This window comes from Daldinia loculata (assembly GCF_022478755.1).
Source record: "Daldinia loculata strain CBS 113971 unplaced genomic scaffold F4817scaffold_8, whole genome shotgun sequence".
Classification (NCBI taxonomy): Eukaryota; Fungi; Ascomycota; class Sordariomycetes; order Xylariales; family Hypoxylaceae; genus Daldinia; species Daldinia loculata.
In genome coordinates this window covers 90,783-117,741 of record NW_026054862.1, presented here as the reverse complement: position 1 = coordinate 117,741, position 26,959 = coordinate 90,783, and the positions used below count along the sequence as shown (strand labels likewise).

The window sequence follows — 26,959 nt, the reverse complement described above, 5'->3', positions numbered from 1 at the left end:
AGTTCCTCTCAAAAATTCCGATGAACCAAAAAAAAAATTTGAACTAAACGCAAACATCATCAAGTCAATCCGTCGCATCTGTAATACTATACCCAGGTAGTCAACCCTAATTTGGAGCTATTAAACAATTACTTTCTTCCTTTTAGATCAGAACTCTGCATCCTCCGAGTTTGAATTGCCAGTATCGGTTTCCTACTTCTTTTTTATCTGCTGTGAGACTGTTTCCTTCGGGCCCGAGCCTCATCTCCCATTACTGCAAGATAGCTCAGGGACCCGTCTGCTAAATGTTGACATCTTTGCATTGGGCCATACAAACCCACGGTACACCAAAATACACCTGCATAAGTCTCTCCCCCCTCTACTTCGACTCTATCCCGTTCCGGGTCGGACAGCTCTACCTATAGCCTCACTTGGCCATCCAGCCAGCCAAGCATTTATCGTCGATACCCTGTCCATGGCACACATCTTCGGGTGTTGTATCGACCGTCTGCAGGTAACTAACGTGCGTTACAGCGCTGCGGCTTTCTTATTACAGTACTGTCACTGCCGCCGCTGTGAGCATTCCTTCCCACGGCCGCCCTGCCGTGATGGTGATGCTGGCACAGTATCCTACGTCAAGCTGCGTGTTAAGACACGTAGATACTTAGCATATTTCTCGCTAGATTCACCTACCTAACCTACTAGCTAAATCTTCATGCCATCCTTATCATAAATCTACCAAGGTACAATCGTGGGGTTGACGCCGTTACACAATGCGTGTCGACTGCGAGCCGAGTTCAGCCATTACATCGGGACCAATCAACGGCCATGCTCCCCCAAGCTATTGACATTGTTCATTTTTTTTTTTCAAAGTAGAATCTGCCTGATGGATCTTTAGCAATATTCTACGTAGTCGGCTGTTCGATCCGACGATCTCTGGGGGGTATGCTCATCTCCATAGGGAGATATTACAGAAGCACTGTGAATTCCATTATGCTTTATAGATTACCTCTCAGCATTACTAGGAATATGGTAGTACCTGTCTACCTCTACTCTACCAGTTAACAGCCACCCTACCTTGCCTTCCTGTTCATACATGTAAGAGCTCTGTGACTCTGCTCAGACCGGTCACTTGTTAGTCCGTATTTTCATTCCCATCTATACTGGCAGCATTTTGCTGCACCTGGACGACCTTGTAACTCAGGCTCCTCCTCGAACCACAGCTATCCCCATGGCCACAAGCGCCGCCTGTCTCTATTGGGCCTCTGACACCAACCGGTTCTGACAGCCTACGTATTCCATGTGGGTCTATCTCTTACTACCTTTCCCTAACACCAAATCAGGTTTTAGTCACTCCCCTGAGCCTTTTTAATCGGGACCCTGTACGCTTTAAGCAGACTCCCTCTCGTCTGTCTTATGTCTCCGCATATATCTTATATATCTTTCATAGACACCCTTCTAGACCACTCAGGCTGATATTTCCGTTGCTTTTACCTTTCCGTTCGTCTGGTACCGGGCTTAATATACGTCGTATCTCCCCATCAGTATCGAACCGGCTCAGTTCCCTACTTCACTTCTAGCTTGGTCTTCAACTCGTACCATTGTAAGCTCTGTGTTACCGCATATGAGAGCTATCATACATACCTCCATTTTATAATACTACCCTTATTGCACCTATCCTCGTGTTGTTTCCAAATTCTGTCACACTCTCGTTCCACCTCAAAACCAAATTCCTGGCCAGGAAACTACCCGCTTATTCCGACATCGATACATATCGGCACCGCGATGGCCTCCACCAAAGCTCGCCAACCTCGGCTCCGAGCTTCATGCGATGGATGTTTTTTGGCGAAGGTCAAGTGCTCTAAGGCTCGGCCCATATGTTCCCGTTGCCTAGCATGTGGTATCGAGTGTCGGTACTCGCCTTCGAGCCGGGCAGGCAAGCCTAAGTCTGAGCATAGCGGAGGCGCCCATGCGAATGCCCCTCAGGACATGCAGCAAATGCATCACAGTCTAATAGAAGACAAGAACATGTCATATTCTACAGCACATCAAATTCCATCTGAACATATTTTCAGTTTCGAGCCGGGATGGACCACACCGCCTACCAGTGTTGATGGTAATATCAGTCGAAATCCTTCAATATCAGCAGGTCTTTCTTTACTCGGAGTCGAAGACGGAACCATGGGTGAGCAGGACCCAATGTCAGCTCCGCCTGAAATGTATTCATCCGCAATGCCTTGGACTCCACCTACAGACCTTTCGTGCGCTACTTTCAGCGATATTCCCGTCACTGGCCCTATGGCCGGTACTCAGATGCGATCTCAGTCGTTCGATTTATCTATGTCAACGCCGATAGCGTGGACCGATCCAGTCACACAAGATATGATCTCATACAACCAGGTGCAGACTCCGACGAGCATGTCTTCTAATTATTTCCCCAGTCCAACAACAACACCCACGATGAGACCAGTTGATCCACGTCATAGATCACCGTCGTCCACCATGAACGGAGGTTCCTGCACCTGCTTTACAGCCTGCCTACAATCACTTCAAGCATTGCATAACGCTTCTGCTCCGGCAGTGCCACCCTTTGACTTTATCCTGTCTCTTAATCGAAGAGCTGTCGAAGGATGCGCGGCCATGCTATCTTGCAACAAATGCATGAGTCGATCCGGTACACACACCGCTACCATGCTGCTTGTTACCGTGATTAGTAAAATCACGTCATTCTATAAGACTGCTTCTAACTTGTATTTCGATGCTAGCAGCATGGGTATGACCCAGAACAACTTAGGAAATAATGTGGGAGTCAGCTTTGGCGTGTATCAGCTCAATGGCGAGGATGGAAAGTGGCTCGAGCTTGAAATACTAGCTAGGGAGCTCCGCAAATTGGAGGAGGTCTACTCCAGATTCCGAGACGTGGTCTATACTGATTATTCCGACATCCCCGAAGTTACCAAGGCTATGATCGGTTATCTCGGCCAGAACCTTGGCTCTACACTCGAAGTTATCAGTCATAGAAAGGGCGATATGCCCTTTATTGCCTAAAGCTATAAGTTTTCGGCTTAAAATACGTTCTAGCACCATTACCACTAGCGCAAACGCGGCATCACAGCGCATGTTATCAAACGATATTACGATGTAACGCAGAAGAGGCCAAGACGACACACGCAGTGAGATAAACGTTTCCAGATCAGCTAATTTTAATGACGTCCTCGATTCTCTTGTCATCTATTGCATTTTTATTTATATATTCGATAGTACTGCTAAATTCAGTATATGAAAGGGGGCATTGGCGCTTTGAGGCGGGTAGTGTCCGGGTCAGAATCGCCCGTTCTTTTCTCACCAGGAGTATGGCACACACGGGATATTGGATGATTGATAGGAAAAGTTAAGCTATCACCTCGAAATACTATGTAGCATTTGGACGGTGGTTTGTTTTGGAAAGCTAGGCGGCGTTATGATGGGACGGTTACGATGATTACGGAGGGGGAGTTTGCTGTCATGGTGAGCATCAAACTATTCTCCTTTGATCCGCTCAGAGGCGTACTATGTATCATTATGATGCACGACAACGATAAATATTTAGTTCAAGATCTACATTTTGATAGAAAGAAACTTGGACTTGTAATTCAAACATCGAGTCCAGTACTTCCACACCGCCATTTTCTAGTGTGCAACCGGTTATTTGCCTCTACCAGGGTAATCGTTTTGTTAGCCTAGACAGCTAAGATTTGCACCGTTTTCAATCGTGATTTGTTGTTTAAAAAATCAGGGATCAATGACAAGACATGCAGAAAGTGCCGAGATATAAAGCTTTTGAGTTATCGTTCCCCACACGGAGTCGAAGGTAATTGTTTTTGCTCGAGTCTCGTGAGCAGAGTTGCCGCCGATTGTTACCTTATTCCATGTCACCTGGGTAGCATCAGTTATTTTCCGCACCCTCCTTACGGCCATCGCTTTCAACACACGAATTCTCTCTGGCGTGTTAAAAAGGATCTTACCGCGGCGGATCTAAGCGCGGGATGTAGATCACTAATGTCTATGTCTTAGAACTAAGCAAGACCTTCTCTAGCACTGCTTGGCAATTACAGCGGGCTCAACTATAGCTGTATACCTGCTTACATAGGTATATACCTAATTTAGATTTATAATCAGATTGCTTGATATATAAAAACACATTGTACGAATCTAGTAAAAACGTAACGAATAAACCCAACGCGGCTATGCCACTGACAAATGGTCGTCTATATGAGGAATAACATATAACCTGGGTTTTATTAGATATGATTGATCAAATGACGTGATGTAACCTTCCGATATGTGGGGGTTTTATTGAGCAGTGATCCGCGAAGTGATGGTCGAGAACCCCAAGATTCGGACTACACACGAAGGAAAAACTCCATTTTCTGCCATTGGCTCGCGTCATTTTGCTTGGTTACTCTGGAGCCGAGTTGCCAGCGTAATAGCATCTACTGTAAACTACATGCAATGTGTGTAAGTGGATACGAAGATCCGCGCTCTCCATTGTTCTACCTATTTAGGTATTATGTTTATTCTTAGAATAATTCCATACATGATCTGACATTAAACAAAGTGTAGTACAGAGTATTTATACCGTATACTCTAATTTGAGGCGTCAAGCCACTTTGGCGCGCTATCTCAGCTTGCAAAGACCTTTAACCTGTTATAATATAGTGTAGCCTTAGGGCGCCGTTTATTTTCTTCCCGCCTACCCACCTTATATCAAGAAGGCAACGTTGTGGTCGATCACGCAAACTAGATCCCAGCCACTTTTGCGTTTTAAAGCTTGGCCTGGCGAAGTTGCATTTAAGGCGCATCTGGCTAGCTGCCCACGTATGTTACAATATTTTGTTACTTCAGGATTTGTAACCCGAGACAACAGTCACAAGACAGTCAGTCATGCAAACATTATGATTGCCTGTATTGGGCAAGATTCGGGACACTTTTAAAGCGGCTGGTGGGAATACATTAGGTACCTCTGTCGATATAATTCAGCCACATGCTTGTGATTCCCACGTGCGCAGTAAGGAGTTCTTTTAATAGCTACTTAAGTTGATATCAGGGCTAATTTAAGCTTATAAACTGTACACTAAATAACTATGGGCAACAAACCTTTAAAAAGCTTAAATGACGATAGTTACATATGTACTTTTGCTTTTGTTTTATACAATAAGAAATGAGATATATTGTAAACAATAGGCTTATTAATTTTGGAATTCACATATGGACATACATTACCGCGCCAGGGTGGGAGGGAGACATGATTTTAAGGATTATATCACTTTATAAAATTATTTTAAAAATTTAAATATTATTATAATATCCCGACATTGTCACCAGGATAATATTACATATTAAATCATTTCGAGTCTTCGTGATAATATTTAATGAAAATAGTTTTATATTTAAAATAATTATAAAAATTATGTTAAATTTGTATGATTTTAACTTTTTAAGATAATCTTAGCCTTTTAAAACGATTTTAGCCTTTTAAAACGATTTCGGAGATGATTTTAGCTTTAAAACTATTGCCATTTTATATTTCCAGTTGTAACTGCTTTCTTTTGTTACGGCTTTATATATTATAATAATAAACCAGTTATTGTTTCCCGTAAAATCGTAATAACGTAAAACTTAACTTAATCGTAAAGCACGTAAACTTATAATCGTAATTATAATCGTAATTATAATTGTAATTGTAATTATAATCGTATTTATAAACCTGTAATTTAAATTTTATCGTAATAAATGATATTTTATATTTTCAACTATTCGTAATGTTAATATAATGTTATATATAAATAAATATATACGTTTATATGTTTTTTTCTTTTTTTTATTAGGTATATACATACTTAATAGCTTTATATATTTTTATATTAAAATTAACATAATTTCGAGGTTTTAAAATGATCTCCGGGACTATGTTAAAAGTACGTGACTATCTTTAAAAAATAAGTATCTTATTTTTTAAAACCCTTGTATTTTACATACAATCTCGGAACTTCGTGACCTTGTCCTTTTGAATACGATGTATTTTTACATAATTGTATTCAATTCAAAAGAATCACCAAATCGCATGAGGGTCTTATCATCAACATTACTCATTTATAAGATCGTTAAAAGCTGTTCACGTAATTGAAATCATTTCAAATCGTCAAAATCATCCCTGAGATCATGTCCTGATCCCACGTTGGCGCGTTAATGTAGTACATGAAGACTAACATACGCATTACTCCGCCGTATAAATGCACATAAACATACTATGTATATATGTACCTATACATGGTCCGTGTACCTAACCCACTAGCTTAAGATTAAACCCTTGTATGATCGTACTAAGTGGTCCTTACCCCGCTGCAACCCTTTTAAACTTTGCCCGACTTTTAAAAGGGTTATTGTGGCAGGCCAAGTTAAGGATATTTCCTAATTAGGCAATTCGTCTGTGCACCCACTAGTGCCTTTTAATTGTGGGTCCCAGGTATTGTAATAGGCTAAAATATGGGGCTAAGGTTTTAACTGCATGACTAATGTTAAGCTAGTTTTAATTTGGAAATTTTAGGTGGTACGTACCTTTGATAAGAGATAAGACCTTTGATAAGCCGATAAGAGGATAAGGCTTTTGATAAGAGAGATAAGAGGATTGGGGAAAAAGGTGGCCTGTGCACCAGGTTTAGGCTAAAAATTTAACCAATCACATTAGGTGGCCATATGCCAATACAAGGCCACATACAGGTCACATGTTCTTAGTGAAAAACTAAACCTTTTCGGGACAACGCCATATGACTTCTACAGGAAGCCGGGTTCGAATCCCACACGTTCCCTTGAATCCCACACGTTCCCTTTTTTACAAAAGATACATAAACAACAATGCAATAGATAGCCAGAGCATCGTGCCACCGCCGGGCCGCGCGAGGGAAGGCGCGAGGGGGGCGCGAGGCGCGCGTCAGCGCGCCGAGCGCCCCCCGAGCGCCCCCGAGCGCGGTCTGGCGTGGTGGCACGTGACCCTGTGGGGATTCGGGAGCGGCTAAATTTCGGAAAAACGAGATAAGGGGATGGGAGATGACATAAGGGGATGACATAAGCATGAGCCTTGCTAAAAGTCGGGCTCTTGTGGTTCCCCTCACGGGGGGGCCCTCGGTTTATCTCAAAGTTGGGCAGTCTAACTGGTTTCGTATTAGGTAAGACAGGTAATCCGCTAATCATGTACCATGTACCATGTAGATCTTGGGCAGCATCGTTTAAGTTTAGGTACCGGTAGTTTCATTTTACTCACATCACCAAAACTTCCACTTAATATAACATTCCACATTCCGCCTCTCATATCTTGCCGCATTAAATCATATACGAGATCTCTTAGCTAAGCTAGCTGAAACTTCTCATAGTTCCTGCGTACATACATCACATATCTATACATTTACGCCCACAGGATCATGGACCATGTCATAATCCAGCCCGACCGTACGGGAGTTGAAGATCCCATCGTGAAGGATCGCTAGATGCTCACTACCTCGAATTATGACACATTTCCAGACCAAGAAAGCCGATAGAAGTATATTATAATATATACTCTAAGCGGAAATATGCTTCTTCGCCATCTACGAATCAATGCCATCGTTAAGCGTCTTTGGGACCATTTCGTATCTATAGTGGATGCCTAGCGCAGGTCTCACGAACGAGGTTCATGTGAAATAACTAGCAAGCTAGGAAACGAAAACACTGCGCATGTAGAGCGAGTCACCTTAAGCGAGAAATTAAGGGCTATTACATGGTCTAATTAGACCTACGAATAGTCTAGAAATGACGCTTGCGGAATGCCCTCGATCCGCGTCTGAATATGACTAGTTTCCTGCACTCTTAGACTACCTACCGCTCCCGAACTAATGACGAATGATGTGAAACGGGCCGAGCCTGTAGAAGCGCCCGACTTCTTGTCGTGATACCCCCACAGACAGAGGCTTCGATTTTTGAGCAGCTTCTAGGCCACTTCAATCGGTTCGCCGGCTGACATCTGCAATGCGACCCTAGTTCCATGGGTTAATCTCACACCGGTCAGGCATACCACGTTTCGACAAGGCGGAAAGCTCTGGACCAATAGCGCTTCATCTGCCACATCTCTGGGATCTTCTAGTGGTTAACGAAACAAGTTCCAACGTTACATCACTAAATCTTACAAGCTTATACTAACCTAGAATAGGTACTACTGTGCAGGATACGCAGCACGCAGCACGAGATGGCTTTTTCATTACGCATGAAACACTCTTGTCCACTGGGGTACCTTCGAAGCCCGAATTCCAAGATGGGATGAACTCGCCTTTCTTAGCCTATCGGTTCACTTATCGATTGAGGCTATACAACTGCACAGCCGCCCGCCTGCTATGAAATATCTCATCCTTGGCGGATAGATTTCTCATAGCTTCGAATAGCTCTACTGTAAACTTCGTTTCGAGAGAACTAAGCACTCATACGAAGAATTAGCTTGGCTGCCCAGCGACCTCGGGTCGATGTTCTCTTACATTTGTTTGCTGTTGTGCATGCTGTCAAATCGGATGGTCTCTCACACCACCATACCAATTCAGCCCTTCTCTCTGCAAGCCTCCTAACGCCTCCTCTATCGGTCTATGACTGAAGTTCAGTATTATCGGTCTCCGTACACGCTGTTGGTAGGCAGGTATCACCCATCCTAACGTCGCTCCAACGGTATAAGCATGTTCCACTTATGGGAAATAGTCTAGTGCCAGAAATGTACCCGGGCAATTATCTGGCACAGGTATAGGGTGGTCATCCCCAGCCCCATCAGAGGTTGATTGCCGTATCCCAATTTATTCGTTGCAGGGGCAGAACGTCCAGGTAGCTTTGTTCTAGACTGCTCATGGTCCCCGACTCTTGGCTCTCAGCTTCCATGCGACATCACAAAATCGTCCCATTTACCCCGTTAACCAGGGTCCGTTGATGGGACGTCTAGAAAATGTCTTATTTTTGAATTCTTGAGTTGCAAATGAGTCATCATCAAAAGGTATGAGCTTTTGTACAAGCCCATTCGACCACACGTTTAACGAAAATAACGCATGCCTAGGCTTATCTAGTCAGCTATGTTCGAACAAATTTTTGATATTATTTATGAAAATATAAGCTTGGATCGGTCCCTAGCTCTGTGATACCGAAGGCTTTATCTTAGGGCAGTATACGATTGATCCGGGGATCAGTGGTGTTGAGAACACCTTACTAAGGCAGGATGGTGAGCTCGTTATTAATCGAGGCCCTGAACAAGCCTTAATAGGAAACCCGCAACGACTTGTCTACTCGTGTCACCTTACAGGCCGCGTATAAAGCGGCCCGTCGCACACCAAGCCAATAAGATACATTTAAGATACATTACGTATCATAACTACATCGCAGAATTTGTCCTGATTCGCTCTTTATGTGGTAAGCGAAATGTTTACAAAGAAATATTCAACCACTGTTATCAAGGCTCACTCGACACAAGGTGGATGACGGAATTCTTAGCAAAACATGATTCGAATTATTGTCAGTTTCCCTTCTAGAGATCGATGTCGCAATTGGATCGGAGTTAGGTACACTAGGAAGTCGGACTTATCCCTAGCAGTGTCTGTAGGCCTTACGATCCTTCTAAGATCTGGGTAAGGGCCCACGTCAAAATGCGCGAGTAAAGGTGAGATTACTTTGTGGGACATTGCCATCCAGGCGGTTATGAGGAATCAATCATTCGAGCACCGAATCCTCTGTACCTCCTACTCAACCCACAGGGGCGCACTCGCGGTATCCTTCCTTCATTCCCTTCTTCCTTCGCCTCTTTTCTGCATTTTCATGCCATTATTTCCGCACGGCGCTGGCGTCATGAGCCCCTCTTCCGCCTTACCCCATACTCATATCAGTCTTGCGTGCAATCATCCTCGTAGTTTCAGCTAATACACTGTCCCTAGCTATATTCTATACCGCTTACTTACCGATTCACAGTTGCCACTCTTATTCTACGATACACCATACAGCTGTCACTGCTCCAAAATTTCAGTCGTCAAATACCTATCATAAACACATTATATTATCTATTCCATACGTTTCAGGTGGCACCAAAGACCGTCCACTCATACGGATGGGCATAGTTAGACTTCTCCATATCTTTTCACTCCAACGTAAGCACCCAAAACCTCAGTGTAGCATTCTTGAAGAAAATGATGTACAGACTAAAGACGCTGCTCAATCTGATATGAAATCATCTAAAAAATGGGATTGTCTAGGTCACACACAGTAAGTCGATGCGAGGGCAGGATCGTTACGTTATGATAAGACATGCATCGCGCGTCTTACCTTATGAGATGTATCACTTTAGCTTACACACGCTTACATGGAAACTGGCTCTTCGGTCTTACCTTTACATCAGCTATCTCACCTCACTTCAGCTTCATTCGCTCGGAACACCCTCCGGAAATATATGGAATAAACTAGGTAGACAACGAGAAGCAAACTTGTAGGAAACTCGCTCATTTTACGTGTGGATGGCTTCATTTCACTATAACCCACCTTTTCATCACTTAACCGTTATCTTAATCATCTAGCCTCGGAGATCGAGAACAATTTTATAAAACCTTGAACGGAACGAACGGAAAACAGCACATTTTATCTTCGCGTGTTGGTGAGTAGGTCAACTGCGTTGCGTTTGAGACCTCATTCGGTGTTTGCTTTACTCGCTTGTGAACTAGATCGCGAGTCTGTCTTCTAAGCTAGAGACTATGATCCGAGAAGTTAGTATTGACAATAAAATGCCTTTTCTTGTCCTACTGCCTTGCTCGTATTAGTTTTATGGCGTATAGGTAACGTATATGACTCAAGCCAGATGCCCAGCGTAACCGATACGTATAAACATCAACTTTGGTACGGGTGCTGACGAAAACCGTGACTAGCATTAAATACCTAAATAGGTACCTACCAAGGTAAGTACCTATACAATACTTTCAAACTCATAGAGCACGCATATAGACTGTATCATCATCCTCCGGATTTAAACTGGATATCCTATCGGTCGCTTGAGCTGCAAATATTGTCTTCGGAGGAAAATACAAAATCCGAGTAACGTTATGGCTCATCTCGCCGTGATATTTCCGTAGGCATGTGGCATGCTATTGGACGATACTTCGGTCACATAGGCACTTTATGGAAAAATGCGTAAACACGAAAAGCGCAGCTATGAGCGTAGGTGATAAGTATAATAGTCTAGTCCTCGGATTCGTCAAACCGAGTAATATCCCATACATGTGAGATAAATGCTAACAGTTCGAATTCCATCTTTGCAATGCTTTCTATTTACCACAATTGCCATTCTACTTGTGTGATAACTTATTTTCGATAGCGCGGTGAGCTCTGAAGCGTCGTAGTGGAGATTAAGGGGGTGTGATTGCATTATCTAAGTGCCACCGCCCGAAGCACGGATGACTTGGCCTACAAACGGTCAGCATGGTACGAAATTAAGATAAGCTTGGCGGAAGGATCGAGAAAAAAGAAAAGAGAGAAAAAAATGCAGCTAACTCACCGTTGATCCATTCGCCTTCGTCGCTAATAAGGCAGTAGACCGCCTTACCGATATCGGCGGGGACACCAACTCGTCCTAGTGGACACATACTGGCAAGACCCTCCTTGATCTTGTCGATGGGCATGCCCTTGAAGCCACCGGGAACGTAGTGCCAGCTGTTCTCGTCGAACATGTCGGTCTGGATGCCACCAGGAGCGATGGCGTTGCAGGTGATGCGCTTCTTGCCGCAGTCGACGGCGAAGGCGCGTGTGAACCCTTCAACGGCAGCCTTAGAGCCAGCGTACAAGGCGTGATTGGGCACGCCGGCCATCTGCGCGGCAATCGAGGACGTAAGCACGATACGCCCACCCTCGCGCGCATGCTTGAGCCCCTGCTGCGCGACGAAGAACTGCCCCCGCGTGTTTAGGTTGAACACCTGATCGAAGAGCTCCGGTGTCACGTCCGTCTCCTCGGACCATACCTCCATGCCCGAGTTCGAGATGACGTAGTCGATACCGCCGAAGTGCGCGACGGCCTTCTCGAAAAGGGCGACCACCTCCGCCGGCTTCGAGATGTCGGCTTGGATTGCAACCGCCTTCGAGCCTAGCTCAGCTAGCTCCTTGACAACAGACTCGGCGGAACTCGAGCTGCGTCCGTAGTTGACAACGATGGAAGCGCCGCGCAGACCCAGCTCTAGGGCAATGCCCCTACCGATGCCGCGCCCGGAGCCGGTAATGAGGGCAACTTTGCCGGCCAGGGGCTTGACCTGGTTGCTCATTGGACCGGCGGAAGACATGATGACGAAAGCAGTTGAATTATGCAAGCAAGGTCTTTATAATGACTAATGACCGTAGAGCATATAAATGAGAGAAAGGGGGGGAGACTCTTTCGCAATCTAATCAAAGACGAAGAAACGATGGCAGTAGATGAGATGAGATGAGACGAGCGGGAGGAGGGGGTGATGACGTGTGGGTTTTTAGTTTCAGGTACTGTTATTCGCGTTGTCTTATAGCAGGCTGAACCCCAAGGAGCTCCGAAGCGCTGATTGTGCTACGCCAATCCGGGGGGAAGCAGCCAGATCCGTATGACGACGGACAAGATCGTGGCGGACGGGGGCGGAGTTAACGGGACGGACGGACGGACAGACAGACACAGGGACGCTCTTTGGAATCTAGGGAGGCGGTAAGAGAAGGGAGGTCTTACTGGAGGTTGAGGAGACCCGGATATTCTACTTACTATAGGTATGATTCTACTATGTGTTTTATAAGGGAGATGGGGAAGTACCCCGGATATTAATAGGGGAATATTACCAACGCTCTGGCGAGAATGTACACTACTATGCTCTTATCTAGATTGGTGTATATTAGTAACCTCGGTATATTCTCATCTCGCGAAGCGCGAGAGTTGATCAATCACCAATTCATCATCATATTTTTATGACGAATTCTTTGATATACCAATATACCTACACTGACTTGACCTTTAGAATGTGAAATACATGCCTATATCTAAGACATTACCCCTCGTGCCGTGTCATGTGACGTTATGCCTCCCTCTCCGCTCCCCAAGACGCCTTTCACACATTACGGACCTCCACGAAGATTCTAAAGGTAGGATACGGAGATGCTCTTGAGCTTGACTAAGTGACCGTTTCAAGTTCGCGACGCGCGGGTCGATCAGGCCTCATTAGGTGAAGTGAGCCCGGCCAACGCATATTGAAATATATTAAAGGGATGACCACAGTGGTTGAGGGGAGGATTCAACGCCAACTGATGAGGTCTCAACTGAGTGAAGATTGTCGCGTTGATAACCTCCGTCTCCTGGAAGCTTAGCCGGCGGCTCGTCTTTAGGGGAGTACTTGGCTTACGTGGCTACAGGTAGGTAGGTAGCTAAGGCTTGTCCGAAGTTACACCCCCATCGGACTTCCGGGCATAGTAGTATTGGCGAGAAGCGAGAAGCGAGACATCAAATACCTTCGTTGGAATACTCTGTTTATATTCAAGACACGACACCCGAATGGTAAGTGGCAAGGTCGAGGGATCTGGAAGATCTGGAATGAGAAGTATTGATTTCCGAGGAGTTGTCTTGTTAGTAACTTGGTTAAGAATGAAGACACATTCGACTAAGCCCAACGCTCTAACGAAGCACTTGGCGACCGGAAAATAGGTGCTGTTGAAGATGAATATGGGATAAGAACGCTCATCAAGCCATACCCAATGCGAAATAGTTTCAACTTTCAGCTGATAGAAGAATCCTCAACTTAAGTTGTAATATAACCTTATAGGTACGCATTTTCAAACTTATTCTAGTTATCATCATGCACACTTACGGCCGGATGAGAGGGTTGGATTAATGCTCCCTTGTTATCGGAGGAGCTAGACTGAAGCGCCACAAACGGTATGAAGCCACAGAGGAAGAGGGAGGGGGGAGGAAGAGGGGAAGTTCGTGATCGCGAAAGAGTTAAACCTGGCCGGCGCGATCGCATAATCATTCCCCCGTACTTTTGAGAATACCGAATCGTTTCTAACGGAACCACGTGGCTCGCGATATTCCTTTTGCCGGTTTACCGGGGCGATGGAGAAATAGTTCGGGTCCGAATAGGGAGCTAACGAATTGCGACTATTGGTAACTTGTAAGGCAGCAAACAATACTATTAATACAATACCACATCATGCTCGAACGATTTGGCAAAGTCTAGGCACAGAAGGACAGAAGGAGGACTATGCAAAGAACTTCTGTATGATTGGCGGAATGGAATAGCATATTTAATCATTACTATCCATCGTCGCCGGCCGCCACCACGGCCATCCTCTAGTCCTCTTCCTGTAAAACTCGCAATGATGATGAATTGAGATCGGTTTAAGCTCATAGCCGCATTGGACTTTTGTCTTGGTAACCAATACTCATTAGGTAAAGATCCGAATCCGAATTGCTACCCCCGTCATAACCCTTGTCCTTGTTTCTCCATACACCAGATGATGGGAGACAGGGATCGAGTATGTATATACACTAGGGGGTTCCAAGAGATTACTTACACGGCTACATTAATAAATACCACGTACAACGACATACCCACTTGTAATATGTAGGATGTGTATAGAATCCACGTTACATACTGAATTGGCAATAGCCTTTATGGAGGTTGCCATTTTCACGTTTCAAAAGGATGTATCAAGTTTATCGTTCGTTATTCACGAGAAAAGGTTTAACTACCCGATGTTGTTGATCCTTAGTAATAAAACAAGAGAAGCAGACTTCACGATACGTGTCGAAAAAACCCCTCCCTCTATCACTTTACATGATATCTATCACGCTACACTCATGTATGACATCTCACAGCTCGTGGGGGTTAATATAAGTGTTGTACACAGTACTGTTCATATCAGAGTAGTATTCGCCCTCTCCCCGGCTGATCTAAGCACTAGGAAGATAGTCTAATCCGAACTCCAGCATTCCGGGGTCTAAGATGCTTCTGCTTACATGCTTATTTCCCCGAGCAAAGAACGAGGGCCAGAATATTCGAAACTTATAATATAACTTAATTAGGAGTTAATAAGCCAAATATTCATACGTGACTCCAATAATAGCACGCCTTTTAACTTACTTATACTGAGGTAGCGAGTGCATCGAAGGTCACATATGTAGGTCACATATGTAGGTGTAACCGATGTCCTCGACCTGAGTACGAGGGGTGGGCTAGATTCTTCCGAGCTGTTACGGATCTGTAACAAGACTTGGCTGCATATTACCTTACTTACTTAAGAAATGTAACCCGTCACGGATGTAACTTAAGATATCGGAACCAACTACCGGCATCGATATACGCTATTTCATCAGACACGATATACGCTAATTGTCGGTGATAATCTGACACACACACACCGCGCGCGCGCGAGGACGCTACAGAAGACCTAAGCATAGCGGGGAAGAGTCCCTGCGACATGTTTTCCGAATAAGGAGGCTGAGGTCAGCTCACCCCTCGACCATACGGGTAATAACGAAAACACTAACGGCGGAGATAACAAAGCTACCTTACGAATGAACACTGAGAGAGATGGTTCGATAGGTTAGGCAGATGCTGACCACACGTGCATATTTAACCTGTATGCGTGTATGTACGTATACCACATCAACGACATGTATACCCACGCTACAGGCGGTAACCAGCAGCGCTAGCATCGTCGTTCGTGCCGGCGACCCGGGAGGCTACCGTAGGCAAAAGGGGGTGTCAGCCGTCCGGTTCGATTCCGAGCCGTAGACCTTCCACCCACACCCACGCGCACGTACGTAGGCACACACTAGCCAAGCAACTAAGGGTTAGTTAATCTATCTGTCTAGGCACGAGAACGGATACGCGCCGACAATACGAGATATACGGAATACGTGGGCGTGGGCGTGGGCGTGGGCGCACCAGCACCCCAAGACGGGCAATTGTGGCTTGGCCCGCCGTTGATTAACGATTAACGCGCAGCTGCCGTGTTGTGTTCCCCTTCTCGAATCATACCCGCAGCGCGCTTCGGAAGGGCGTGTCGTGGCGTCCGCCACATCACAGCTCGTCCTAGCTTCGGCGCAATTAGGCGAGATATGTACCCTGCCCTTGCCCCCGGGGGCCCTAGCATCTCGCCGGCGCCATGCAGAGGCGAGAATTTGACGGGAGATTAGCTATGGCAGATAGATAGATTGATTGATTGATAGATGGATAGATACATGGAACTATGGGGGGTGAGGGGGGGAGGGGAGGGAGATTGGGGGGCGGGGAATCGCGGAGATACTGGAGAAAGACTCCCACATGGGAAGCGAAGCCGAAGCAAAGGCAAGGAACGGACAGGACAGGACAGGACAGCGATGCTATGCCGCATGCCCGCAGCGTGCCGTGGAAGTAAGATTGATTAATGATCGATGGAAGGCTGACGTCGTGTTCGCATCGATAAGTCAAGATCGACCTCTCCCACCGTAGTCGAGGTATAGCGTCTGGATAGCTTAATAATACCCCCTTCCCGGGTTTATCGAGGTTATACTAGACCTCGTATACCTCATACAAGGACTCCTTGCTTTAAGTTAAGATGTGCAAGGGAAAAAAAAAAAAGAAGAAAAGAAGACAAAACAAAAAAATAAATTTTGGGAAGCCCCAAAGATGGAAACGAAGATTTGTAAAGATGTGTAATAAGTCTGTAATAATGCTACATGTAAATACCTATGTAAATATGTATAACGCTGAAATAAAGTAGTGAGAAAAGTAAGAAAAATAATTTCCCGCACTCTCAGGCTACCGTGAATTGACATGCTTGCTCCCATGTACGCGTACGCAGTAAGAAGTAAGATAAGATGAGGTCGGGAAAGAAGGCGGAAGAAGAAGAAGAAGAAAAAAAACCGGCTGTCTATTCCAAGTTCATCTAAGCAGACAAGCAAGCAAGCAGGCACAAGCAGGCAAGCAGGCAAGCAACCGCATGTTCCATCCATACCGTACGCGCCGAAACCCCCTTTCTGCCCCTGACCGGGGGCGAATATACACAGATAGATAGACGGGCAAGATAACTAGTCCCCTTACCCCCTGTATCTGTATCTGTATCTGTATCTGACACGTTATCCTGAGCCTAGTCCCAACCACCGTAAGCAATCGCCAATATCTGTCTGTCTGTCTGTCTGTCTGTCTGTCTTTGACTGATCGTCCCACTTCCGCCCAAGTCAAGCAAGAGATCCGATCCCCCTTCCCGAACGCCTAGGATGCCTTTCTTCCATCCATTTACTTTAACGTCACTGCGACGACGCGAAGCCGGTAAGCATCATGATCATCATCTTAGTCTGTCCTTCCCCACGCCCGGTATTCCCTTCCCTTCCTTTCCTTTCCTGTCCTGTCCTCGTGGGTATATGTGCCAGCGCTGGTGTACCTTAGTTTGCGCTATGCCCCTTTTATCTCTGATTTGATTCCATGCCCCTCCCCAGCCCGCCCCGTCCCACCGCTATTGTCACCTCCATGATGTAATGTGTATATGTATATATGTGTGTTATGTGTTGTGTAACGTATAATTTTAAGACATTGGGATTAGAAAAAGAAGAAGATAAAACGTTATATCGTAGAGCAATATCGTGAAGAGAAGACAAGATATACCAGCTAGCCTAGCTGTGTTAACATAAACTTGTAGCAGATGCCTGCACGGTAGCACCCGCGCCGGTAAGCCCGTCGGCTTGCCAGTTCCCGCTCAGCGTCACGAGTTTCCGCCTGACGCCGTCGGTGAACCGGGAGCTTACGCCGTCCTCGAGGGTCTTGACGGCGTACTCGAGCACGTCGCCCGGCTTCTCGAGGCTGGCTCTAGTGCCGTCGCGTTGGTGTGTTAGCACCGGCACCCCGTCGCCGTTCCACAGGTAGGTGATGACGGCGGGGTCCTCGGGCGTCACTTGGTCGATGGGTACCGGCGGCCCCGACTCGTCGCGCTTCTGGAAGTTGGGGTCGAGCCGCGACACGCTATCCGTCCAGAGGATCAGCGTCGCGCGGTAGACACCCGCGCTCCACCAGCTAGGCCTCCGGTCCCGCGGCATCAACCGCAGCAGGCGGAACACCTGGCCGCAGTGGAAGATAGCCTCCTCGCGCTGGGATATGCAGCGCTTGTGGCGCAGGGACAGTTCCCAGTAAGAACCGTCGAATCCTTCGCGCCGAGCCAGCCTCTCTATTTCCGGGAAATTTGTAATCGCGTTGAGGGAGATTAGGTGGTAGAGCACTAGATTAGTCTTGCTGGTCGCACATGTCGGGTTCGCCTTGTAGTAGGTAATAGTCAGCTCGTACCACTTCTGGAGCAGAACCTGGATTTCGTCGCGACGGGATTCGAAGGATGATTTTATGCCAGTCCTGTTACCTATACGCCGTGTACCCATGACATCCGAGAAGCATGACAGCATCTGTGTGATGTGGAATAAGCAGGACTGGAGGGGATGTAGTAAAAGCCGCAATTGATGTGGCGTCAGGCTGCCCTGCCTCCTTGATAGGTTATCATTCAGGAGATCCTGAAACAGATCGTAAAGGGAGGGGGTGAGCGAAGGGGGTGTGGTCAGAAGCTGGGGATTGACGTTTGCAGTACAGCCGTAGATGGATTGTACGGCAGCGACCCATTGGTCAGCGTTGGCCGACATCCATAGTAGCTCGGGACCAGGTAAGGGGGCGCAGAGCTCGCTGGTTGACAGCATTGGTGCCGTATCATGGAACAAGCTAAGCTCTTGGTCCACCATGACAAAATTATACACCAGCCTATTGAAAGAGATCAGCGTACTGCATAAGACTATTGGTTGAAATACCGGATGTGGTGGCGTAAGTAACATACCTATTTTGGGATTCTCGGTGTAGCCATGAACGCCATTGGAGCTCAGCATTGGTGGAGCTACTGAACGTGGGAATCATGGATGGCTGAGATTCGAACATTCCGGCGTGCTTTAGCATCTGCATGATATTTCGGTTAGGGGCATGAAGCTGTGTAAGATGGGAGATTGCATTATTGGATGCTCACCGAGAGATACATGCCGCGTTGGCCCATGGCTATGTCCATAAGCCACTTGTCTCCGCTCCAGGCTCCGAGGAGCGTGAAGAGCAGGGCGCATCGAAGCGCGGTAGGGTCGGCGCACATCTCGATGTCCTTCTCGATAATGTCGAATAGCGAGATGCGGCAAGTCTCAATCAGACCAGCTGAGAGAGCCCTTGCTTCTGCCGTAGGGACAGCAGAGGCGCCCTGCGCGATCATGAGCAGGACAAGAAGCGCCGCCGCCTGGTTATTCTGGAGCATCTCATTGGGATCGACGCAGCCGGCCGAGACTAGCGAGTAGAAGAAAGATAGATTTCGAACGTATGAGCGGAGGAAATATTCCAATATTTTGGAAGGCGGAAGAACTAAGAAGCTCATCAACCTTGAACATGTATAGCTCTTGACTGGGCTATTAACCCCTCCGCGATGAATTTCAAGGGCCTTGTGGAGGAACGTCTGCGTTATTGCGAGCATGTTATCACGAGTGCGAGAGGTCATGGGGATGACCGAAGCCATGTCGGTTGCATCCCAGTCGACTTGCTTTAGATATTGCTCCAGGGCACTCCAGGTGCCTTCTTGTCGCGATTTCTGTTCCAAACATTCTAAGTGAACGATAGCTGTTCTCGGACACGTATTTGAGTATATAGGTGGATTACACCGAGCCAGGGGCCAAGCAGCCTCAGCCGCGATGACAACTTCAAACTCGGGTATCATCGTATCGGTGGGGGTATTCAAGGTCATATCAACAGATTTAATAGCGGACTCGAAATCCCCCGTAGACATTATGCTAGTGCTTCTCGTGTGTATAGACCCTCTTGAGGAGCTCATATGTTCTGAATTAGATGAAATATCGCTAAGTTCGTTAAAAGTGGGCATGGGGACGTCGGCTTGAGTGAGAGGCATGTTATTGGTATACATGTCGAGGTCTAAGGGGTACTCAGACCAAACCAGCATGTCTTGATAATTCGGTTCTTGTGGTATAAAATCGTTGCCCAAGTGAAGAAAGTCGTCAAGACCCTCTACTCTTGGGTGAGGAGATGGGAAATCGTCAGAGCTCATTTGAGAGTTCGCCGGGGAGTTTTTCTTGGCGGGGCTCTCATGCTGTTGTATTCGTGGGTCGATTGTCATAGCATTACAGCTATTTTCGGGGGACATAGAGGTTTTTATTGGCGGATCCTGCTTGACCACACTTTGGTCTATATCCATAAAGGCAGGGTTAACTGTTGTGGCTGGTGTTGTTGGTGAAGTTTGCGGCGGTATTGTGATCTGGTTTGGAGTACTGCTCATAGCAGCTGTTGCTTGCGCTGCCCTCAAGGCAGCTTTTGAAGAACGTCGCGCAAACCGCGCTTGACATTCGAGATTCTTATCAGCGCACCGTGCGCATGGAACTCTCTTGTCGCAACCCGTCTTAGCTTGTGCGCAGTTAAGGCACGCAATGGGTGTTCGTCCTGCTACCGTCGGAACACCGCCCGGCAGGGGTTCCATAGGATCTCGGGCCTCATGATATGTTGAGTGATGTCTTTGTAATAAGTCCCTGTAGTAGTTCGATGAGCATATAGTTGAATATGTAGACGCAGGGTCAAAGAGCAAACCTTCGGGCGAAGGACAGTTGGCACGCACTGCATCTGTGCGGTTTTACGTTTGTGTCTATAGCACCGAGCGTCAGTTTCACTAGTCTCTAGAGCAAATGAGTATCACTCACGACTTGGGATATGTCTCTCTAGATGCTCCTTGCGCGTAAAGCTCTTTCCGCAGTATGCACAAAACACCATCGTGGTAGGTTCAGGTCAGGTGAGATCAAGATGGTTATCTTGGTCCAGTCTCGCTCATATCAAGGATGTGAACACCCGCGAAGACTCCCAGAGACTTATAAATCTTCTACCCAAAGAAGTGGTCGTAGGTAAAGTGAAAAATAAAAAACAAAACCAGGAAAGCTCGTCTATACAGGAGGAGAGAGAGGATACAAAAGGCTAGACACTAAATATCAAGGTGAGGGGGATGCAGGGGAGGGAAAGGTCAGGTTGGATATGTTAGGAGGATAAATGAATTCTAACGATATGTACCGTACGCAGTCAAACAATACATGTACGCAGAAATTACATCGAACGTGTATGAATCAGACTTATCCGGATTATGGCTTTCTAAATATGAGAGCGAGAGAGAAAAGGTTATCCATCTCGGGTCTATCAGCAAGACACAGGGGTACAAGAAGCTTACCCATGTAATAATGGGGAAGTAGAGAGTACAAAGTGTGAATGTAAGTGTATAAGTGCAAGTGTATGTGGACCAGTGGATCACCAGTGGACCAGGCGATGCAGCTCTCTTGGTCTTCCTGGTCTTCCTAATACCAATCCCTACCACCCGGGAAGGAGATTTGGATGTACAAAGGGAAGCAAGTATCTTAGACACGGGGGGGTTGTGGCACACAATTAAATGCCCGGCCTAGCCTAGACATTTTCAGCCGCCATCGAATACTTATATCCAGGTACGGCTCGAGAGCTATGACCCCTGCCCCTGGGATGGAGGGGGCAATATAACGATGATGTGCGCGAGTAAGAAACACAGACATCGTCCTGGAGACAGCAGAGACAGCAAAACGAATCTTGCGGTGTTGACTAACACGTAGTCAGAGCGAAAGGAAAAGATATATTTTCCCGAGCTAATGCGAGTGTCTAAGTTTACATTAGCTTATTGGGAGCGCTGTAACCCGATCTCTCTCTCCCAAGGAGACGGACACCACCAAGAGACCCGGTAGCAATAGAAAGTAGACGTTAAGGTCCTGCGGCACTAGCCAAAGCTTCCACCAAATCCGCACATCGTTCCTATGTGCTTATACACGTTAGGTAGACGTTAGGCATACCTTATACAGGTATAAGCGGCAATGGGTAGCAGAGCGTTGAGACAGATATGGCATTATCTTCAACGTAGGAGCCAGCTCGAAAGGGACATCAAGGTCGACAAGGATTCGATTAGCCATGACCATAGTCTTCCGCATCGCTGTTTGGTACCTAAGCTCTCAGGTGGTTCTAGATGCCTATTCGAGGGGAATCACTCGAAGTCGGGCACTTTTTTGACAGGCGGTTGGGTGAAGGGTATGATGGCGCTAGGGGTCATTTACCTAGGCTGTCATCCAAAGGTTGGCGCATGAGATGTAAGCGAGCGAAGGACACATGAAAAAAACCCACACCTATGATCGCCTACGATCGTTCGCCTATAGTAGTTCGCCCTACTCGCGCGATTGCGATTACAAGTGGTTGAGGGACCGTTCCAGGCTTGGTGGATTCGGGAAAGCTGTGCTGTATGGTGGTCGAGCTGGGAGTATGTAAGATCCAACCTCGTGGTTGCATACAGGGTTCCTAGTACCGAGACGTGCAGCAAAGATCTGCGCGTCCAAGGGCCGAAGCAAACCCTGATATGTAGCAACAGGGACCTAGTTACTTGATCGTTTTTATTTTTCGTTTCTCGGCATCATCCTTTTTCCCTACTATAGCTTTCTAGGCTTTTCTTCCAAATTGGTATTATGAAATGAATATAATAGACTAGCATCATAGCTGTTATTGGCGTTTTTAGTTTTCTATCGCGGACTTTTAAACGTAGTAGAACTGTTACAGTAGTGTTGTTCACGACGAAATAATAAAGTAACAGTAAAGTAACAACAAGCTGAACATACATACCTACATACCACACCAGTTATGGCACACATATATGACACACATATACATATTCACACACACACACACACACACACTTACACACACACACACACACACACACACACAATATACACATGCACGACTTTTTGACTCTTTTAAACCCCGGCTTATTGATAAGATGAACGCGTACGTTAAGTAACACTCCCCGATTAGTCCTAGTTGGTCCTATTCTGTGCCTCTATCATGCATCAGCCCTCTCAGCTGTATCGAAGCGTCGGTGTTTAGCTGCTGTTCGGGAAATCTTAAAGTGTAACCATGACTTTTTGTTCGCGTCCACATCACTGGTGAATCTTGCTTCCCGCCTCCACGAATCTCCACGAAATAAACTCGAGTCAAATTGGCTAAGCATCAATGTCCACTTAACGGACTGTTACAGAGCTATGTAATATCGAACATTCTAGGTTAGAGGTTTATTTTTTATATTTTTAACGTAATTTGAAGCATGTGCAAATAATCATGTAAATAAGCTCTTCTTCCTTTTCACCACATCTATATATCGCCGCAGTTCTCTTGCTACGTCAAGCTACATGTTGCATAGATTAAAGGGCCCGACATCTACATATGTATAGGTAGGTATGTAAGTGTGCCTATATGCACGCAATAGTACAATTTACCAAGTATACCCACGTATACATATAGTTTGCGCAACATCGTGCTTAACCGCGTGCGTGCAACTATCTTTACTTGAATACATCCCAATCTCACTACCAAGGTAGATCCTCGCGATGTTGAACGCATGTCGGTCTGGCGCGTTCGAAGGATCTCATAACACATAAGATAAGATATGAGTAGAGATGAGATTATATATTTGACAATCAGCTCTTGATCGCCGCCATGGTACCAACATCAATCTCATCGTAGCAAATCAGAAACAGCCAGTTTTTCGATGACCTTCATATAAGAAATAATAATCAGAAAGAGATTGGATAGAGATCCAATACACTGGGGCACACTCTGAAGGAATTCCCCTAATCAGGAAGGCTACTTATTAGTCCTTTTGCTAGTCCTGATTCGCCGTTTACATAGTAGTCCTTTCAAACAATAGCATAACCAAACTGTCGGGCCGCCCTAACCATACGTGTTCCGTGTCCCGTGTTCTGTGTATTCCGTGTCCCTGGTATTGCCTTAAATCTATTCTTAGGCATTCGCGTGGTATAATCCGGGTTGTTGTCATCGTTGGCACTATTCCTTTCTTCTTAGCTCCCCCCTCATCCCGCGGATTCCTATCAGCTTAGCTGTAAGTGCTTAGCTGTAAGTATGTATAATGTAATTCCCACGTCCCACCAAAGGCACGAGGTACAAGGCAAAGGTTGAGTAGACGAAAAAAGTCTTGGCTTCGGGAAATATCCAACTAGGTCGGCCTCGACATCTTTGGCGCTCCCTCGTAAGGTTTGAGGTTACTCTAGTACAACATTCGTTTATGATCAGTTGCCGCTAGTTGCAACAATACTGACACCTTGTTTTAGACTTTAATTCCTTCCCGCATGCTCGATAGATACATGATAGATTGACGCCTTATTAGCTTGGGCGTTTGTCCAAGTACAGCCAGCCTCTATCTTCCACACCCTACCTATACTCCATACTCCATACTCCGTGCATTTGAATTACATTCGAATTTCTGTGCAGCTAAAGTGGTGATTAAACCTTGTTCCTCCCTCACGCAATGGTTAAAAGGGGTCCATGCTGCGAATAGGTGGGTTGAGCTCATCTCGTGCATTCTATGAACTCAATGCGTCCAAGTATATACACAACGTATTTCCAGTGTATGCCCAGCGGAAGGCGGCTCTCTCTTGTCTCACTGAAGTGTTACGGCCTCCGGCTTGGCTTGGACAGAGAGTTCTTGTGACTTGTTCACGCAGTATAAACATATGGCCGATCCGTATAACTGCAGTCCTAAACTCCGTGCTGATCTCCGGGACAAGACCCGACGAGGCGTGCAATACTCACCACACTTACCCACTCGACGGCGACCGATGCCTCACCCGCAGATCAATATTATGCCTGTTTAATCTACCTAGTGCATGTGTTCATAAGTTATTCATACGTGACCATACATGACCCGACCGGAAGAAAGAATGAAGCGAAAGCGAGCCAAGTTGTGACTCTCTCCTGCAGCGATAGCACCCTATAGCATCCCCTTATATCCTAGTTAGATCCTGGACTAGCTATCCGCCTCTCCCGCCTCTCCCGCGTCATGTATTCCATTAATCGTTTTAGGCTTACGCCACATCGTCCAAGCGTGTCCACTCTTTCGTCGGGATAGTGCAAGACTCGTGCAAGACTCGGCGCCCCTTCGGACTCGGGGTGGATTTCAGGATGTAAAATGTCCCTTAATTGAGTAGAATACGTGTGAGGCGTCGGGATCTCAACCGCCGCAGCCACAGCCGTAATTTCCCCCCCCCACGAGCCTTCGTCCCTTTGGCCAAGGGAGAGACGAGGGAGATGTGTGAGATGTAAGGATCGGCACTCTCCCGTTTCGCAGTCGCTACGATGTCGGCGCATTGCAACGACTATGTACCATCGTCCATGGGCATGGCCTCGTGAGTCTCAATCTATTTTCCAATAGTTCGTATCCGAATACAAGACGGGTAGACCAACAGCAATATTGTCCATTTCAATCCCCGAGAAGTTGCGGTGACTTGAGAACATCGGGATCTGTGAATTCTCTGTGTATGTTCTGTCGTACAGCGCAGAAGCTGAGGGGTCTTACAGGAATTAAGACTGGACGTGTCGCACTACAGTGCTTTTTTCAGGGAGTGTAGTGGCGCCTGTGAGGATCTAGACAACAGAAGCTTCCACGCCTAGATCGCCCTAGATGGTAATCATTATCTTCTTCTTTTTTTCCCGCGATCCTCCTCTTCCGATAGGTCTCCTACCAGAGGGAAGAAGTAAGGGACATAGTGCGTATCCATTTTGCAGCGCAGCCGCAATCGCTCCTCTAACAAATACAGCCTATTGGGGCGAGAGGCGACGCCCTCTCGGGGTGACGGTTTAGCTGTCGGCGCCGCATTTCGTACAGATGCTGTGTAACTGGATCAGATAATTCCTTCGCTCTTTATCCTTGCTAGGAATATGCCGAACTAGCTGTGGGCGGCGGGGCTATGCTTCCAATTCCGATATGTTTTTTCTGTCCCCGTAAAAGCTGATGGCATACTTCCCTGTGAAAGGTCACAAGGAGTGGCTTGGATGCGTTGGTGGTCACTATAGGTATGGCATCCAAGGTATGCTGTGTATGCCCAAGGCAGAAAATAGAAATGGAGCAAACTAGTAATGTTCAACGAAAATAATCCCTTCTATTGCTTGAATTGTCGACGACTTGTAGTACTGCTTCGGGTTGTAAAACCCGAATGTGTTGTAAGGTAATGTGGCTAGCCATGGTGCTGATGTGGTCGCTCGGCATTCTATTCCTGCAAGCCTGCCAAGTTAGGTCTGCATCTTGGGCATGATCGAAGACACCAGTAGTGCTCGGATCTCATCCAACCGCATCCTCATTCTTAGGGTTAGAGTAAATCGACGAAGATGTTTCTGTACATCGTAGGCCGGCTAGACGATAATGTGAGTTGGCATAGTTGGTATTCAACAGTAGCAACTAAACCTTGAAAGGGAATTAACGATGTCCACGATGGTTTTCATATTTCCATTTCCGGTCCGATCTTTCGATTCGTCCTGGAGACTCGATCGACTTTATTCGAATTAGCTGAGGCCAAGCGAGGCGAGCAAAGTGAATAATCCAGCAATGTAAGACGGCCTCCCAGGCTGAAGTTAGTTACTCCGATCCATCCAATTCGGGCGCCGCTCAGGTAGGTCATGATAATGAAGCCATAGATCTCATTTACCGAATTCGGGACGTTGGGAATCCTGCTTCTCTCACTTTGCGAAAAGGAGATCCTTCGCGATAATGTTGAATGTTGAAAATATGCCGGCTTCAGCGCAGCATCTTTATCTCTTAGGACGCAACCCTCTTTTGTTCTTTGACGCGTAAGCAGGGACTCGGTTTTGACGCAGTTCTCGGGCAGCCATGTCTCCTCCCGTGTCCCGGACTCGAACGGACGACCCACCACGGACCCCCAACTTAGAGATGGGACTTCACTCCTAGAACTGAGCACTTCGCGGGAAATCTACCAATAAACTCCGCTATGCTTAGACTTTGGCCATTCCACTGATGGCCGATTCGAGCACAGGGATAAAGTATGGGGAAGATACCGTGC

The 26,959-nt window shown here is 46.5% G+C and overlaps 4 protein-coding genes across 4 annotated transcripts; 1 reads left to right on the top strand and 3 right to left on the bottom strand.

Annotated features, from left to right (window-relative positions):
- The first annotated feature begins 1,220 nt into the window (after window positions 1-1,220).
- On the top strand, window positions 1,221-3,242 carry F4817DRAFT_279130 (uncharacterized protein). Its single transcript, XM_049299523.1, has one exon. It carries the CDS (start codon window positions 1,765-1,767, stop codon window positions 3,025-3,027), a length of 1,263 nt encoding a protein of 420 aa, XP_049161845.1. The 5' UTR covers window positions 1,221-1,764; the 3' UTR covers window positions 3,028-3,242.
- A 7,608-nt stretch (window positions 3,243-10,850) lies between these two features.
- On the bottom strand, window positions 10,851-13,057 carry F4817DRAFT_278917 (putative versicolorin reductase). Its single transcript, XM_049299522.1, has 2 exons — window positions 11,552-13,057; window positions 10,851-11,460 (listed from the first exon to the last, which is right to left on the bottom strand). The coding sequence occupies exons 1-2, from the start codon at window positions 12,324-12,326 to the stop codon at window positions 11,426-11,428; spliced, it is 810 nt and encodes a 269-aa protein (XP_049161844.1). The 5' UTR covers window positions 12,327-13,057; the 3' UTR covers window positions 10,851-11,425.
- Window positions 13,058-16,546: 3,489 nt separating this feature from the next.
- Window positions 16,547-17,180, bottom strand: F4817DRAFT_328238 (uncharacterized protein). Its single transcript, XM_049302136.1, has one exon. It carries the CDS (start codon window positions 16,988-16,990, stop codon window positions 16,589-16,591), a length of 402 nt encoding a protein of 133 aa, XP_049161843.1. The 5' UTR covers window positions 16,991-17,180; the 3' UTR covers window positions 16,547-16,588.
- Window positions 17,181-17,474: 294 nt separating this feature from the next.
- F4817DRAFT_278752 (uncharacterized protein) lies at window positions 17,475-20,945 on the bottom strand. The gene is made up of 5 exons (XM_049299521.1): window positions 20,741-20,945; window positions 20,631-20,685; window positions 19,027-20,572; window positions 18,844-18,959; window positions 17,475-18,770 (listed from the first exon to the last, which is right to left on the bottom strand). Exons 1-5 carry the CDS (start codon window positions 20,808-20,810, stop codon window positions 17,657-17,659), a joined length of 2,901 nt encoding a protein of 966 aa, XP_049161842.1. The 5' UTR covers window positions 20,811-20,945; the 3' UTR covers window positions 17,475-17,656.
- Window positions 20,946-26,959: the final 6,014 nt, after the last annotated feature.